Source organism: Camelus bactrianus, chromosome 5 (genome assembly GCF_048773025.1).
Source record: "Camelus bactrianus isolate YW-2024 breed Bactrian camel chromosome 5, ASM4877302v1, whole genome shotgun sequence".
Classification (NCBI taxonomy): Eukaryota; Metazoa; Chordata; class Mammalia; order Artiodactyla; family Camelidae; genus Camelus; species Camelus bactrianus.
In genome coordinates this window covers 12,511,252-12,529,440 of record NC_133543.1, presented here as the reverse complement: position 1 = coordinate 12,529,440, position 18,189 = coordinate 12,511,252, and the positions used below count along the sequence as shown (strand labels likewise).

The following is an 18,189-nucleotide window of genomic DNA, read 5'->3' as shown; positions in this document are numbered from 1 at the left end:
ATGACATGATGGGTGGGTATGTTGGATGGGGACACACCGCCCAATTCCTTGAGTGGCCAGAAAAGCTGGCCCATCTCAGGAGACGGAAGATCAGGTACCCCGGAAGGGGATTCTTCATGGCTTCGGGCCTTTGAGTTTCCTCTTAGAAATTTCTGTCTCAGGCTGCGGCAGGAGCCTTTCTGCATCATGGACAAATACATAGATCTCTCTGCTTTCTGTGACGCATCCTCTAGCTCCTGAATCTCAACATAGACTTTTACTTCCTTTGCAGCTGATAGCTTCTGCTTTCTCTCTTCTCGTTCATTTTTTCCCTGATTCAGCTGCTTCCATGCAGTCATTTTTTTGCTGCCAATAGAGTTCACGAAGAAGCTCTGTTTTCTGCTACTTGGCTTCTCATTTCTTTCCTAGTAGAGCTTTGGCTAAATGGAATGAATGAATATTCCAGCTCTTTTGTTTATTCTTCCAGCTCAAGTTGGGCTGACCCCTTAGCATTCAGTTTGGATTGGAAATGATCTCTCTGTCTTTTTCACTTCTGGTTAATACCATCTCCTGTGAGATGCCCGTCACCTGTCTTGACTTTTAATCTTCCCACTTTGCTGATTTGCCAGCTGTTTCAGCAGCAGGCTGTAATTTTCACACTGGAACTTTATCCTTGTCGTGGGAAAGCTCCAGGTCTCTGAGGTTCCTGGCATGATTTAATTAGTTCACTGAGCCCAATATGTTGCTCATGTTGGTCTTTTGCATCCTGTAACAGCTCTTCCTTGCTGTTCTTTTTAATTTAGCTTTTATTTGTATGAAGCTGTTATAGGTGTTGCCGGAACATGGCCTCCATACCCCTGTTTACTGAATTAAGACTCGAGGACAGAGTTTTGGATGAAGTAGAAAAGGCAGCTTCATTTCTTTGCCAGGCAAAGGAGATCACAGTGAGCTACTGCCTCTAAGACTGTGAGCCTGCTGGGGAGAGAAGGCAGGAAGTTTTATAGTAAAAGTTCAAGAGTTCAAGAGGAAGGGCTAATTTCCATAGAGATCACACACAGGGTAACAAATTGTTGCAAAATTGTTATTGTTTTTGCAGATGCAGTGGTCCCCTTCCCTCTGCTGGGTATGAAGCTCACCTCCAGCTTCAGGGCTCTTTTAATGTTCTTGTACCTAGAACAAAGGAAGCCTAGGTAGGGGTTCTGTGGAAAAGAGCTTGAGAGAAAAACATGTGCAGTTTAAAGTCAGGTTGATAAGTGCTTTTATTCTTTCAAGCAGGCTGAGGCCTGGGACCTCCTGCTGCAGGCTGAGGCCAGCAGCTCAAACAACAGGATACAAGGAAACCACAAGGGGTCAAAAACAACTGCAGACATGCCCAGTTGAGGCGAGTTAAGAACAACAAGGTGCACAAAACACCCAACTGCCATTTCTTAGGTATCAGGTCAAGAGCAGGGCACTAGGGGCGAGAACAGGGCACCACTGGGCATGATCCTTGCATGCAGCACCACGAGAGGGTTGGGGGATCACCTACGCCTCCCTCCTCTCTAGCCTAACCCTGGTCAGCAAGAGCATGAGAAAAACCCTTTAAACCATTATACAGTTAGGCAGTAACAAACAACATTGGACGTGTCAGATGGTCACTGATGACAACAGGGTCCTGCTCAGTTACATAGACATGTAGTTTAAAGACTCATCCCCCACTTTCTCTTCCACAGAGGTGACCACCATCCACCCTTCTTGTTGATTCTTTGATATTTCCCTCTGTGTCTCTAAAGAACATGTGTACAGTGCTCCTTGAGTTTTTGGTTTCAGGCATCATCTATTACTGACTCTCCACAAGGTGAGAAAGGCCTTAACTCCTTGCTCCTAACCCCCCACCTGCAGCACTCATACTATCTATCTCTCCATCCTCCCAAAGTTGTTAAATCCTGGCTTTCATCAGATCCACATACGGAGTTTACTTATGTTACTTAAGAAGATGCTCCTCTCGCCTGAGCCATGCATCTACTCTAGGTGCTGTGCTTCCATTTTGCTAGACTTTGTAATGGTCTTTCCCCCCATCCGCTTCGTTTTCTATGTATTTAACCACGGCGTAACCCCCCAGCTTTCTCCCAGATATGTCAGTCTTCTTTCAAAACTTTCTGATTCATCTGGAAGTTCAATCAACTTCACCCTCAGGAAGAAATCTCTCCCAGAGTTGCTGACTGGGGGTATCTAAACTGGCACCTCCTACTTCTGAAGCACATATCTTGGAATCTCCTTCACAACCACCCTGAGTGTTCCTTGTGCCTCTCCTTTGCACTGAATCTCTTTTCCTGGACCCAAGGTTTGTCTTTCTTTTGATTTACCCCTTGTTTTGATCGAGCACAACCTGTAATAGCTTCCTGAAAAATTATACAAATGAGGTGAATGGTTTCAACATCGTCCATGCCTAAAAATATTTTTATTCACATTGGAACAACAGCTGGACATATGATTCCATACTGGATATAATTCTACATGAAAACTGTGAAGACATGTACTCCACATTGTCTTCTGCTTTCCAGCGTTGCTGGTAAGAAATCCAACACCACTCTAATTCTTCAGCCTTTGTATAACTTATTTTTTCTCTCTGAAAGCTTTTATGATCTTTTCTTGGTCCCAAGTATTTTGAAACTTCATGATCGTGGGTGTTGGTGTGATCCAAAAGGCTTATCGGAAAATATTACATCTTCAAAAATGTACCTTTATACCGGAATGATAATTTGGCTAGGTAAAAAATTTGGGGATTTTTTTTTCTTTTTTATTGTGGTTAAAAAACACAGAACATTAAATGTACCATCTTAACCATTTTTAAGCATCCAGTTCAATATTATGAAGTATGTTCACATTGTTGTGCAACAGATGTGAAAACATTTTCATCTTGCAAACTTGAAACTCTATACTCATTAAACACTATGTTCCCTCCCTCCTCCTCCAGCCCCTGAAACCACCTTTCCACTTTCTGTTTCTATGATTTTTACTTCTTTATATAATTGACATGAGTGGAGTCATACAGTATTTGTCTTTCTGTGATTGGCTTCTCTTGCTTAACATAATGTCCTTGAGGTCCATCCACATTGTAGCCGTGACAGGATTTCCTTCTTTTTCAAGGCTGCATAAAACTCTATTGTGTGTAGTGCTCACTGTACTATGCCATTTTATGTAAGGCACTTGAACATGATTTGTTGATTCTTTGATGTTTCCCTCTGCATCTCTAAAAACTTAGCTCCTCACTTCTAACCTCCACCTGCAGGGATTTTGGTATCTGCAGGGGCTCCTGGAACCAATCCCCCAAATATACTGAGGGAGGACTGTATATAATATATTTTTGTTTATTGGGTTCATCTACCAATGGACATTTGGGTTACTTTCCCCTCTTGGCTATGGTGCATAATAATGCGATGAACATGGGAGTACAAATATATCTTTGAGATCCTTCTTTTAATTTCTTTGGATATATATCCAGAAGTGGGATCATATGGTAAGTCTATTTTTAATTTTTTGAGGAATCATACTGTTTTCCCCAGTGGTTGCACCATTTTACATTACCACCAACAGTGTACAAGTATCCAGTTTCTCTACATTCTTACCAGCACTTGTTGTTTTCTATTCTTTGGACAGTGGCCATCCTAATAGCTGTATTTCTCTTTTCTTGAGACCTTTGTGGGAGTTGTTCAGCCCTCATGTATGATTTGAATTTGTCCTAATTTTTTTCCTTAAAAGCAGACTCACCTTTTTGTCTGCCTACCCACTCCCAAATGTTTCTTTACTTTTGAAGTTCAATAACCTTTACTAGTATATGTCCTAGAGTTGATTTTTCTTTGTCATTATTTCCTGGCACCTGGTGTGCCTTCAGTCCATAGATTCAAGGCTTCATTAATTTCTGGAAAGTTTTCTCGAATTATATCTTTAAATAATTTTTCTGCTTTTTTTCCCCCTAGTTTTCTTCTTTGGGCAATTTGATTATTTGTATTTTTCCCTGTCTTCCATATCTATCCTTTTCTTCCTAATCTTGACCTTTTGCCCACTTTTCTCCTGTTTTCTACGATCTTTACCATGATTTAGCAGCATTTACTACCCTCTCACTGTTTCCAGTTTTGCTTTTATTTCTGTCCATGTTTCTTTCTTTTCCTCCATTTCTTCCTCGAGCTCTGCCAATTCACGTCTCATCCTTTTCATTTGTCTTGGCTTCTAATTTCTGAGCTCTTGTGCCTCTGATCTACACCTTAGTAAGCTTTTGGAAACCGTGGTGAAACTCTAGGTCATGACTTTCCACTGCCCTGTGGCAGTCTGTTTGTCTCCCCTGTGACTGTTACTCACCTGCTTTCTTTCCTCTTCTTGAACTTCAGCATCTTTGTGTGTGGACACCTGCTTGTTCCTTTCGGGTTACTCCTCTTTGAATGGGGTGAGCTTCCTTGGATCAGAAAGAGGTTCACGGGGGTCAGTGCCATGTTGTAGGCCAGGCAGAAACCTAGTGAGATTTTAGTCTTTGTTTTTCGCCAGCCAATGGATTTGGGTACTTTAAGGCTATTCACAGGGCAAAGACTGTCTTCTACTTCACAGAGGGTCACTTTCCTGCCAAAACAGCTTGTTTATTTCCTAACAGCAAGCTAGACCAGGGAAGCTTCCACTGCTGCCTTCCTGGCAAGAGCAAGAAAGGGCAGGGGTTGGGTAGGAGAGAGGGAAGAAGAAAAAGAAAGAGGAGGAGAAGGAGGAGGGGGAGGGGAGGAGGATGAGGGGGAGAGAGCATGCCCCAGCCAACTTGGGATCTCCTGGTTGGAGGGGACAGCCCCCAGGAGAAATAAGTCCTGAGCAGGAAGGGGAAGTTGGAGTCTGGATCTGACCACTATCTCTCTGCCCTCCAGGGTGACCATGTGTGGCTGAACCCCACCTCTGCCAACAAGACCTGTGTGGCCATCGGGGGCATCATCAGAGAGACGAAGCCTGGCAAAATCCTGGTTGAAGATGATGAGGGCAAGGTCAGTACGGCCGTGCTCTTCAGGGAGGCTCAGCCCTCTTAGCCTCACCCTCACCCTCCTTGTCTGGTGCCACTCCCCAGAACTAGTGGCTCCCGAGCCCAAGTTGGGGACCTACATGGCAGAATAGACCACAGCAAATTCCCATTGTGGTGACCACTGCAGGTCTGTCTTGAGGATTGTTTCTTTTGTGTGTGTGGTATATATTTTTATTTGAAGTGTAGTCAGTTTACAATGTTGTGTCAATTTCTGGTGTACAACATAATGCTTCAGTCATACATGAACATACATATATTCATTTTCATATTCTTTTTCACTGTAAGTTACTACAAGATAATTGAATATAGTTCCCTTTGCTATACAGAAGAAACTTCTTGTTTATCTACTTTATATATAGTAGTATCTGCAAATCTCAAACTCCCAATTTATCCCTTTCCACCCCATGTCCCTGCACTGGTAACCATAAGTTTGTTTTCTCTGTCTGAGTCTGTTTCTGTTTTGTAAATAAGTTTGTCTTTTTTTTTTTTTTTTTTAGATTCCACATATGAGTGGTATCATATGGTATTTTTCTTTCTCTTTCTGGCTTACTTTACTTAGAATGACAATCTTCAGGTCCATCCATGTTGCTGCAAATGGCATTATTTTATTCTCTTTTATGGCTGAGTAGTATTTCGTTGTATAAATATACCACAGCTTCTTTATCCAGTCATCTGTCAATGGGGATTGTTTCTAAAATGAGGAAGTAGGGTTCAGTTTGGCAGATGAAAAACTAGGATAATTAGGGGAGTAGGAAGGAATGAAATGGGAAAGGGTAGTGGCAGAGAGGATTGGAGGGCAGAAAGCTCGTTTGCGAAGTAGAGAAGGGTGAGCAGGAGGGACCAGATGGAGGGAGAGAAAGGTGTGTGAGAAAGATGCTCAGAGTAAGGGCCCTGGGATGTCAGGAGGAAGGGGAGGGGAGGCTCAGCTGGTGGTGAGCAAAGCAGCTCAGATGTAGGAAGGTAGGAAGCTCAGGTTGGTCTTCGGGGGGACAGCTCAGCCACCTGGGGGGCCAAGGAGGAGCAGGTGATGGACAGGGGGGGAGGGCATGCAGGGGAAAGGGTCCAGCTGGTCACTAAATCCTCCTCGGGAAACCCTCTTGGCTGAGGGGCTGCAAAGTGGAACATGTGGAGGCTTGGCCTCCAAGGAGAAAATTCTAGACTGTGACCTGTGAGCTCCTTCATATGGAAGCCAGTAAAATAGTAACAAAAATATCTTCTATTTGCAAAATGATGTTATGCCATTTATTTATTTATAACTATTTTTTAACTTTTAATTATTTTTAAAGGTTTTTTGGGCTTGTTTCTATTTTTTATTTTTAATCTATCTGTTTATCTACCTACCTATTTATTTATTTATTGGGGAAGGTAATTAGGCTATTTGTTTATTTCTCAATGGAGGTACTGAGGATTGAACCCAGGACCTTGTGCATGCTAAGCACGCACCCTACCACTGAGCTATACCCTCCCTCCATTTTTTTACCCTCCCCCCATGTTATGCCGTTTAAAAACACTTTTACTTGCACACTTTTATTCCAGCTGCAAAACCCAAATCTAACTTCTGGCTACAAGTTCCTCAGACCCTGGCCTGAAGTTCACCTGTAGTGCCAGCTATGCACTGACCCCTGGCCCTAGACACATGCTGACTCCAGCCCCAGAGTGACCTGATCCTGTTCACAGGTTTCCCTTGACCTTCAGCACAGACTGACCCTGGCCAGGCGCGGGCCACCAAGTGGGTGTACCTGTCGAGGACATGAGAAGAGGTGCAGCCAGCTGGCCCAGGCCGGGGCTACCGCTCAGGAAAGTCTGTGCCCTTTGTTCCAGGAACACTGGATCCGGACAGAGGACCTTAGCACCCTGAGCCCCATGCACCCCAACTCGGCTCAGGGCGTGGATGACATGATCTGCCTGGGGGACCTGAACGAGGCAGGCATGGTGCACAACCTCCTGATCCGCTACCAGCAGCACAAGATCTACGTAAGTCCCCCCACCCTGTCCACGCATGCCACCCCTGGGTTGGGGAAGAACCCATCTGTGGCTGAGCGGAAGGACTGCTCTGAGGGCCAAGTGGACTGGAGGCCCTGGGGGGGGGTCATCTTCTGCATGGTTCCTTCCAGGTGGTGACAGAAACAGGGTCCCTGGGCAGGAGACCCCTGCCCTCCTAGGAAGTGAGTTGTGGGATGACCAGGAGGGTCGTATGGGTGGATGTAGGTCCTTCTCCCAAAGACTGGCGGTGGATGGGAGGTTCACCCCCTTTTGAAGGCCAGCATCCTGCTTTAATGCGGACTTCCCAGGAGAGGTGGAATTCCCAAACTGATCCCAGCCCTGCCATCAGTGGGTGTGACCTGGGGAAGTCACCATCTGCCTGGGTCTCTGGGGGAGTGGTGGCTTGTGGGATGCTCAGAAGAGTGGGAGAGTGAGCAGGGGCCCAGATAGAAGGGAAGGCTGGGAGCGGAGACAGAAGAGGCACAGGGCACTCTGAGTCACTGGCTGAGCATGGCTCCACTCCTGGGACGGAACAGCAGTGAGCTAATTGAATGGCAGCTCATCACTTCCAAAGGGCCTATGCTGGAATTCTTTTATCTGTTTGCCCTAGTCCTGAGCCGGAGAGATTACCCTCTCCAGTCCTAAAATGAGAAGGAAGATCTGGGTGATTACAGGACTGTTGGTGGCTGTCCCTGTCCCACCCCAGAGGGGCAGCCGGCCCGGTGGAGACTCCAGATGAGCAGGAGATCCTGAACTGAGGTCCCAGGAGGGGTCAGCAAGGGTGACCGCTGTGGCCCAGCCTCGCAGAGGCCCCTATAGGAGGCAGGTGAAGCCTCATTTCATACGGTCCATCCTTTGTTCTTGAGCCCCTTTTAAATACCAGACAGAATGCTAAGCATTAACCATGACCACCTCATTTCATGTTCCTGTGAATACACCACCATCCCTGCCCCCACCCAGAGCTCTCAGGACTGGGGAACACCCTTATCTTTCCAGGGGGGTATCTGAGCAGCTGACAGTCTCGTCTCTCCACCCAGCATCAGACCCCACCTCCTCGCCAAAGTCAGCCCTCGGGGTTGCAGCCAAGGCCAAGGTCAGGGCAAGGCCACGCAGGTCCTCAGAACGGGGGCCACTAACCACCCGCTCCCCTCCCCAGACCTACACGGGCTCCATCCTGGTGGCCGTGAACCCGTTCCAGGTGCTGCCCCTGTACACCGCGGAGCAGGTGCAGCTGTACTACAACCGCCACGTGGGCGAGCTGCCGCCACACGTCTTTGCCATCGCCAACAGCTGCTACTTCAACATGAAGAAGGACAGGAGGGACCAGTGTTGCATTATCAGGTGAGAGTCGGACTCCCCACGGCCCTGGGTGGGCAGGTGGGCCAGGCACTGCCTCTGAGCATCTTGTAAAGATGGGAGCATCTCCTTGCCCGAAACCTCTCCAGACAAGCGAGTGACTTAGGGGCTCCCGTTCAATTGCAAACACCCTCCTCCACGGCCACCACGAGCCCCCAGTGTCTGGCCCCCGTGGACTCTCCACCCTGAAAAGCCCTCCCAAGGCTTCCTTCCTGCAGAACATGCTCTGCCACTGTCTCATCAGGGCCTGGACTGCCCCAGCCTTCTGTGAATATTTCCTGCGAAAAAGAAGGAAGGGTGGGGATGGGCTCCTTTAGAAATGGGACCCAGGAGAGATGCTTGAGGTGCAAGGGTCAAACAGGTGAGGTCCCACTCAGACACAGTCTCAGGGCGGGTCTCAGGGGAGGACAGCTTTCAGGTCGCTGGGGCCCAGAAGGGCTGCATCCCCCTCCAGTCCAGGGGCTGACCTTGCTTCAGAGACTCACCGGCTGGCTTGGCCTCTCTGCTTCCTGAACTCTGGGTACCGATGGAAGGGAGGCTGAGTGGGAAAGGAAGGAGGAGAGGGAATTTAGCTCCAGGGCACCTTGCTTTGTGCTCCAGTAGACTCATTCATTCATTCATTCATTCATTCATTCATTCATTTGAGTTTCTTTTGGGCCCCAAGGGTGTGACCTACTCTTCCTTACAGGAGGAGACAGCAGCAAATGAAAGGGACTAAAGTCCCTGCCTCGTGGGGCTTACATTCTAGAAGGGGAAACGGGCAATAAATAAGCAAATTGTTCTGGCAGGGACTATGAGCTTTGAAGAAAAAGACAGCAGGGGAAGAGAAAAGAGTGATGGGGTTGCAGCCTTAGGTGGAAGGGCAGACGGGCCCGGCCTCTCTGAGGAGGGGACGTCGGAACAGGGACCAGGATGGAGCCCTGCAGCGTAGGCTGATGTGACTCATGTTCTCAGATACTCGTATTCCTGTTTTACTGTTGGGAGAACCTACCACCAGAGAGGCTGAGATTCTTTCCTAGAGACACACAGCTGTTAAACAGAGAATTCAAACCCAGGGCTCTGGTAGAGAGGGCAGAGAGGAGTCCTGGGGTGATTTTTCCCTTCTCCGGGAGTGAATGGAGTTACTGTGCCAAGGAGAGCCGGTGCTTTGTCCCCTCTCAGGCTTTGTTCCCAGTCTGCCCCCAAGATTGGGAGGACCAGCCTCGCAGCAACTGTCCAGGGAGAAGAGCGCCTTCCCCTGGGGCCGTGAGTGAGACACTTGAGCCCCTCGCCCTCAGCCACCTCACTTGGCTGGCATAGTGATCACGGGCAATTTGATCAAGAATTTTTTAAAAAGTTAGTATTTTCAAGGAGGAGGTTATAGCTCAAGTGGTAGAGTTCATGCTTTGCACGCATGAGGTCCTAGGTTCAACCCCAGTACCTCCTCCAAGAATAAATACATAAACCTAATTACCTTCCCCCACTAAAAAAAAATTAACATTTTCCAATGGAACAATACTTGTCTGGGATTTGCTTCAAAATAGTACAAGAGGGGAAACAAAATTGGCCAGGAGTTGAATGAGACTGGACCAGTCCATTAAGCCAACTGTAAAATGCAGAAGTCCCTGGGGATCTTGTGAAAGTGCAGATTCTGGTCGAGCAGAGCTACAGGGAGCCTGGGAGTCTGCATTCCCAACCTTAATGGAGGTACTGAGGACTGAACCCAGGACCTCCTGCATGCTAAGCCCGGGCTCTACCCCTGAGCTCTCCCCTCCCTCCATGGGCCTTTCTTTTATTAGCAAGACATTATTCTATTCTGCCTCCATTTGTAACATTTATCATTTTCTATAATAAAAAATAATTCATCAAAAAGTAACATTTAAGCCTCTGCAGCAACAGTAGAGTTAATCACTGCAATCCTGAGTGTTTGCTGTGTGCCAGACATCAGTATATTTTTTAACTCAAACACATTAATTTTTATTTTTATATTGATTGATTGGTTGATAATTATTTTATTGTTAAAGTTTAAAACCATATAGTTTTATTATGGCTTCCTCTTTAATTTTTTGCCTTTTAGACGGGCACTTTTAATTCCTTTCTTTTTCAAAATAAATTTTTTTATAGTGAAAGTTTTTTTGAATCTTTAAAATTAAAAAAAAAATTTAAGGGAGGTAGTAGTGATTAAACCCAAGACCTCCTGCATGCTAGGCACATGCTCCACCATTGAGCTATACCCACCACCCCCAAGCCCAGAGCACCTTTAATTTCTAAACATAAAAATGTTTCCACCTTTTAGCTCTTGACTCTTAATTTAATTGCATTGTGATTAATATGTTCTGTATGTTATTGACTCTGCAATATGCTAAGACTTCTTTTTCTGACCTATTACTTGATCAAATTTGTAAATATTTTATGTGAGCTGCAAGACATTTCTATGTTCTCTGTTAGCTCAAGAGTCTATAAATAATTACTAGTTTAAGCTCATTGATGCTTTTTTTATATGCTTGATCTTTAGGTTTCTGATAAAAATGTATTAAAATCTCTTTTTAGTTTCCACAGGTATTTGGAGGCTGTGTTATTAGGTGTATACAAATTTGTGGTATTGATATCCTGGAAATGTTTTTATTATGTAATGTCCATTTGTTTTTCTATTAATGCTTTTTTACCTTGGTATATTTTGCAGTAATATTTTGCATATTTTTGGGGGTATTTTTTTTTCCAAACTCTGTGTATGTGTGCTGTGTATTTTGGCTATTTTTTCTGATTAGTTATTTTATGGTGTGAATGCTTTTTTCTTCCAGTTTTATTGAGATGTAATTGACATATAGCGCTGTGTAAGTTTAAGGTATGAGCATAATGATCTGACTTGCAGACGTCAAGAAATGATGGTCACAATAAGTTTAGTGAACATCCATCATCTCATATAGAAACAAAATTAAAGAAAGAAAAAAGATTTTTTGTGTGATAAGAATTCTTAGGACTTACTCTCTTAATTTCCACAATAACATACAGCAGCGTTAATTATATTTATCATGTTGTGCATTACATCCCTAGTACTTATTTATCTTATAATTGGAAGTTTGTACCTTTGGATTGCTGTCATCTAATTCCCTCTCCCCCGATCCCCACCTCTGGTAACCACAAATCTGACCTCTTTCTCTATGATTTTGTTTGTATGTTTGGTTTCGAGGTGTAATTGACCTATAACCTCCATTAGTTCCTATTACACAACATAATGATTTTACTTTATACATTTCAAAATGATCGCCTTTGTAAGTCTAGTTACAATATGTCACCACAAAGTTGTTGTTTAGTTATTGACCGTATTTCCCACACTGTGCATTTCATACCTGTTACTTATTTATTTTGCAACTGGAGGTTTGTACCTCTTAATCTCTCTCACCTATTTCTACCTCCCTCACCTGCTTCCCCTCAGGCCACCACCAGTTTGTTCTCTGTATCCCCAACTCTGTTTCTGTTTTGTTCTGTTTGTTCATTTGTTTTGTTTGTTAGATTCCACATATAAGCGAAATCATACAGTGTTTGTCTTTCTCTGTCTTATTTCACTTAGCGTAATATGCTCTAGGACCATCCATGTTGTTGTTTTTCCTTTTTATGGCTGAGTAATATTCCATTGCAAGTATGTAACTTTGTCCATTTACATTTAAAGTAATTATTGATAGGTATGAACTTACTGCCATTTTGCTAAGTGTTTTGGGTTGTTTTTATAGTCCTTTTTCATTCCTTTCTTCTTGTTCTCTTCCCTTGTGATTTGATGGCCATCTTTCATGTTATGTTTGGATTCCTTTCTTTTTTCTGTGTGTGTATCTATTATAGAGTTTTGGTTTGTGGTTACCATGAGGTTTATATATTGTAATATATATGATTATTTTAAGTTTATCTCTTAAGTTTAAACACATTTTAACAATGCTGTGTTTTTACTATCCCTTCATTTACTATTTTTGACACCATATTTTACATCACTTTGTTTTGCATATCCCCTAACTACTTATTGTGGATGTAGATGGTCTTCCTCTTGTCTTTTAACCCTCCTACTAGCTTTAGACACTGTTGATTTACTGCCTTTACTATGTATTTACCTTTACCAATGAGACTTTTCCTTTTGTAATTTTCATGTTTCTAGTTGTAGCTTTCTCTAGTCCCTTAGACAATTCCTGTAAAGCTTACCTGGTGGTGCTGGACTCTTTTAGCTTTTGCTTGTCTGTAAAACTTTTGATTTCTCCATCAAATCTGAACAAGAGCCTTTCTGGGTAGAGTATTCTTGGTTGTAGGTTTTCCCCTTTCATCACTTTAGATACATCATGCCACTCCCTTCTGCAGAGTTTCTGCTGAAAAATCAGCTGACAACCTTATAGGAGCTCCCTTGTATGTAACTTGTTGCCTTTCCCTCTCTGCTTTTAATATGCTCTCTTAATCTTTAATTTTTGCATTTTAATTACAATGTGTCTTGGTGGTCCTCTTTGGATTGATCCTGTTTGGGCTCTCTGTGCTTCCTGGACCTGGATATCTGTTTCCTTTCCCAGGTTAGGGAAATTTTCAGCTTTTATGCCTTTAAATATATTCTCTGCCCCTTTCTCTCTTCTCGCTCTGGGACTCCTATAATGTGAATATTAATATACTTGATGCTGTCCCAGAGGTCTCTTAAACTCTCCTCATTTCCTTTTATTCTTTTTTCTTTTGAGCATCAGTGATTTCTACTCCTCTGTCTTCCAGCTCCCTGATCCATTCCTAGGTATCATCTAATCTACTGTTGATTCCTCTCGTGTATTTTTCATTTCAGTGATTGAATTCTTCTGCTCTGTGCAGTTCTTCTTTATATCTTCTAACTCTTTGTTAAACTTCTCATCATGTTTATCCATCCTTCTCCTGAGTTCTTTGAGTGTCTTTACAATCAGTACCTTGAACTCTTTCTTGGGCAGATTGCTTATCTCCACTTCACTTAGTTCTTCTGGAGTTTTATCTCGTTTCTTCATTTGGAATGTATTCCTCTGTTGTCTCATTTTGCCTAATTTGCTGGTTTTATTTCTGTGCATTTGGTAGGTCAGTTACATTTCCTGACCTTGGAGAAGTGGCCTTTTGTAGGAGATGTCCTGTGTGTCCCAGCAGCACACGGCCCCCTGGTCACCAGAGCTATGTGTTCTAAGGGTGCTTACACTGCATGGGCTGCATAGGTCCTTCTGTTGTGGTGGGCTGACCACTGTGGGTGGTCTGGAAGGTGTGGCTGGCCCCTCATCTGGTTTGTTGCCAGGCCCTTCCTCGTGTGAAGGCTGCTGGCAGCTGGTGGGTGAGGCCAGGTCACGAGGCTGCTGGTTACAGGGCCCTGGGTGGTCCTGGGGCTAGTGTTGGCCCACTGGTGAGCAGAGCAGGGTTCTGGAATGGGTGGTTGCAGGCCTAGGAGTCCTGGATTTAATGTTGGCCTGCTGATGGGTGGAGCCAGTTCCTGACATGGCTAGCTGCAGGTTCTGGGTGTCCCAAAGCTGGTTTTGGCCTGCTGATGAGTGGGGCTGGATCTTGGGCTGTCCTGGGGAAAAGTGCAGGCCCACTGGTGGGTGAGGCTGAGTTCTGGGTCCTCTGATGGACAGGGTCAGGTCCCAAGGCAGCTGTGTGCTCTGAGGGTCTTAAGGCGGCAGGCCTGCTGGTCCATGGGGCTGTCTCTCTGCCCTGCTAGTTGCTCGGCCTGAGGTGTCCTGGCCCTGAAGCCAACTGGCTGGTGGGCAGGGCTGGGTCTCGGTGCTAATAAGCTAGAGAGAAGATTCCACAGTGGCGCTTCCCAGCACCAGGGTCCTCATGGTAGAACGAGCTCCCAGAATGGCTCTGCCAGTGTCTGTGTCCCCAGGGTGAGCTGCTGTCGCCTCCTGCCTCTCCGGGAGACTCTCCAAGATCAGCAGGTTGGTCTGAGCCAGGCTCCTTTCAGATGACTGCTTCTGCCCTGGGTCCTGGAGCCTGTGAGATTTTGTGTGCTCCCTTTAAGAGTGGAGTCTCTATCTCTCATCGCCCTCTGGGTCTCCCAAAAGTAAGATCCTACTGACCTTCAAAGCCAAACATTTTAGGGGCTCATCTTCCGGGTGCAGGACCCTTGGGCTGGAGAGCTGATGGGGGAATTGGATCCCTCACTCCTTGGGGAGAACTTCTGTAATTGTAATTATTCTCCCGTTTGTGGGTCACTGACCATGAGTCTTGACTAGCCTATGTCTCTGCCTCTCCTACCCGTCTGACTGTGGTTCCTTCTTTATGTATTTAGTTATAGAATTTCTTTTCTGCTAGTCTTCCAGTTCGCGTCTTCAACAGTTTCTCTGTAAGTGGTTGTGATTTTGGCGAGCCTGTGGGAGGTGAGCTCAGGGTCTTCCTATGCCGCCGTCTTGGCCACTCCCACTGCCCTAAGTAATTTTAAAATTAAGCTGTTTTTCATATCTCACCATTATGAAATTTATATATATTCAATATGAACATTTTAGAAAACTACAGGAAAATATTCTCAGAAAAAAAACTGTTGGACATTTTCAGAAGAAAAGACTTCCTCTACCCACTTGGTTGAAATTAGACTGAATACGACCCACATCTGTCATTTCACTTAACTAGGAAGCATTGCTCACGTTACTGCCAGCCCTCCCTGTGTAGACCTGGTTTAAATGGCTGCACAATGTTCTCCGACTGGAGGGACCATAACTAATTTCCCTCATTTACGTTACTTCCAATTTTCCACAATTGCAGTGATAAATAAATAATGCTTTAATGAGCAGGAAGCTTTGTGGAGAAGGCTTTTTCTGATTTTAAGATTATTTTCTTAGGCTAAAGGCAAGATAATTCTGAAGGTTTTTTGATACCCCTGCCAAACTGCTTTCCCAAAGGACTGATTCAGTTTCCCCTCTGGCCAGCATAGCCCCACTGCTCCCAGAATGTTCCATCGAGGCATTGCATGGCCAGGTCTCATTCATTCCTCTGCAGTTCATCTCATTCCGCTCATTCATTCATTCATTCACTGAGCACTGTGCCAGTGACCTGGGAATGAACCAGATCCAGCCATGCCTGCACAGCCAAGCAGGGAAGACAAGGTGAACACACTCAAAGCTAACACAAAGTAGACAGACTGGGACCCTCAGGGTGAACATGGCAGGATTTCTGCACAGAGAGAGGACATCGTGTTCAGACTGGCCCAGAAAGCGGGCCTGGTGTAGGTTTGCAGGAGAGTCGAGAGGTGTTGAGAAAATCGTTGTTTTTATTGATTGACGTTTTATTGATTGATGCATAATGAAAGACATGCTCTCTTTGTAGCGGTGAATCTGGGGCGGGGAAGACAGAGACCACCAAGCTCATCCTACAGTTCCTGGCCACCGTTAGCGGCCAGCATTCTTGGATTGAGCAGCAGGTCCTCGAGGCCAACCCCATCCTGGAAGGTAAGTGGTCCCCCAGGAACCGGCCTCCTTCCCAGGCCCTGCGGGCTGGCACCTTCCTGCCAGGGGGTGCTGTGAGGACGGACAGGATAAACCACACACTCCCAGAGGCTTCTCAGGATTTCTCAGGACATGAAAGACAAGAATGGGGTGCATGGTAGTGTGGGGCTCCCGGGAAGCACAGGGAAGAAAGACTCTGATGACCCTGTTAAGTTTTCATAAGTGTATTTTCCATGGGATCTTAACAAGTATTCCATTTTTAAAAAGGGCTGCAAGATGAAGTCAATTTGGGAAATGCCCAGTGTGTCAGTTCGGGTCCTCTGGGAAGCAGTTGCTCAGCTTGAGTTAGGACTGCAGGAGATTTACTGAGGGGTTACCCGTGCTAAAGATGAAGCAGGAGGAGGCGGGAACAGGTGGCAAAGCCTCCAGCCTAGGGTGCTGGGAAGAAATAGCAGAATTGGGCAGGGTGAGATTCAAGATGAGACGCAGATCTGACAAGCCTTGGCCAACCCTATAGGGAGCTCTGAAGCCAAGTGCCAATTAGAGGAATCCCACATTAGACCCAGAGCTGAGTCCCGCACCTCCACCCCACCACACCCCGGCTCAGTCTCTCGTAGGGGTGGCCCAGAAGCATGTGATCTTGGCCCTGAGGCTGTCAGCCAGTGGTCAGCATGGTCCCTCTTGTTTTTTTGTAATTTGCTATACATACAGTAGAAATTCACCCTTTTTTGAGGTACAGCTTTATGAGATTTGACAAACCCTTACAGGCATAGAAGCCCACATTCCCTCAGAAGGTTTCCTGCCTTCCCCGTCACCATGGGACTAATCCCAAACTTCTCAGCTTGGCATTCAAGGCTCTGTGCTACTTGGCCCCACCTGCTAACTGATCCCACCTGTCTTCCACTGCCTTCCTCCTGTATCCCATGCTCCAGCTGAATTTCCCTCCCTGAAAGCACACCGTCTGCTTTCTGACCTCTGAAGCTTTAGCTGCACGTTGCCTTCCTCTTAGCAAACCCTTGGCTGCCACCACTGGCTGGTGCAGTCCTACCCATCCTTCGATTCTGGGCTTGGCCACCTCCTCTGAGAAGCCTTCCCAGATGACCCCACTAAAAGTAAGTTTTCACTTGTCTGCTCCCATCATGGGCACCCTCCTCTGGCCCTTAGCCTTTGGAAATGCCAAGACGATCCGGAACGACAACTCAAGCCGCTTCGGGAAGTACATAGACATCTACTTCAACTCGAGTGGGGTGATTGAGGGGGCACGCATCGAGCAATTTCTCCTGGAGAAGTCCCGCGTCTGCCGACAGGTGAGGCCTCCGCCTGCTGCACCCATCCACCCGTCCTGGGGGAGACTCCACCCGCCCCAGGATGGGGAGTCAGGGGCTTGGGGAGGCTTCCAAGAGGGGTCCCTCCTCCCCTCCTCCCCAGACCCCATAGGCCTTAGCTTCCTGCCACTGAACCCTGGCCTGAGATGGACCAAGGACCCCTAGGATTGGGTAATGACGGTTCTTCCCTAATATTCAAGGAAATGAGAGGATTCTCTGTTTTGAATTTTCCACCTATGTCACTGTCTTCATTATTTGGTGCTTACAACTGCTCACCTTTACTAGAATTCATTCTGAGGCCAGGCCAGTCCTCAGCTGTACCTTCAGGTGTTTGGGGGGCTGTGGCATGAAGACCTAGATGACACTGTCCAGAAGACCACCTGGCCAGGAAAGGAGGTGGCATGTGGCCTGTATTGTCACATGGGGCCTTGCACTCAGAAGGGCCTGTACTTGGTTGTCGCCATCTTGAAATTCTTAATAATGCTTTAGCAAGAAGCCCCATGTTTTCATTTTGCACTGGGCCCTGCAAATCAAGGAGGCCATCCTGGATGACAGGAATCTGAGTGGGGCACCCACAACGGCAGAATTAATGCAGCCTTGCTGGGGGTACGGTGCTGTCATACGAGGGTCTAGCCCCTGACATATGTGTGCATGATCACGTGCGTGGACACACACGCAGAGGGAGGTTCAGAATGGGGACTGGGGCTGTGTGTGAGGACTGACAGACACCTGGGCACCTTGGCAAGCTGAAGAGGGAAGCTCACCTTTAAGGACCCCCATCTGGTACCAGGCTTTTCCCTGCATGATCTACACGACAACTTTGAGACATGGGTTTCTTTCTCCCCATTGTACAGATAAAGAAACTGAGGCCATATAAGTTCAGTAACTCATCCCTTGTCACAGAACTAGGAAGAGGTAGAGTCCCTCTTACTCCAAAGCTTGCCCTTGGTGGAAGTTTATAATTCTTCACACAGTGGTTGGTGAATTCACAGAATGAGTTACCCAAAGAGGCACCCAAGGCAGGGAGGGCATAGGTCAGTGGTAGAGCATGTGCTTAGCGTGCATAAGGTCCAGGGTTCATTCCCCAGCACCTCCATTATAAGTGAATGAATGAATGAATAAA

General features: G+C 46.1%; 1 protein-coding gene across 1 annotated transcript in view; it reads left to right on the top strand.

Annotated features, from left to right (window-relative positions):
* Positions 1-18,189, top strand: part of MYO7B (myosin VIIB) — an 89,304-nt gene that overhangs the window by 18,557 nt on the left and 52,558 nt on the right. The window contains exons 3-7 of the mRNA XM_074363446.1: positions 4,863-4,976; positions 6,833-6,985; positions 8,151-8,335; positions 15,623-15,744; positions 16,906-17,048. Of these exons, the coding sequence (XP_074219547.1) occupies positions 4,863-4,976; positions 6,833-6,985; positions 8,151-8,335; positions 15,623-15,744; positions 16,906-17,048 (717 nt within the window). The remainder of the gene's footprint in view (positions 1-4,862; positions 4,977-6,832; positions 6,986-8,150; positions 8,336-15,622; positions 15,745-16,905; positions 17,049-18,189) is intronic.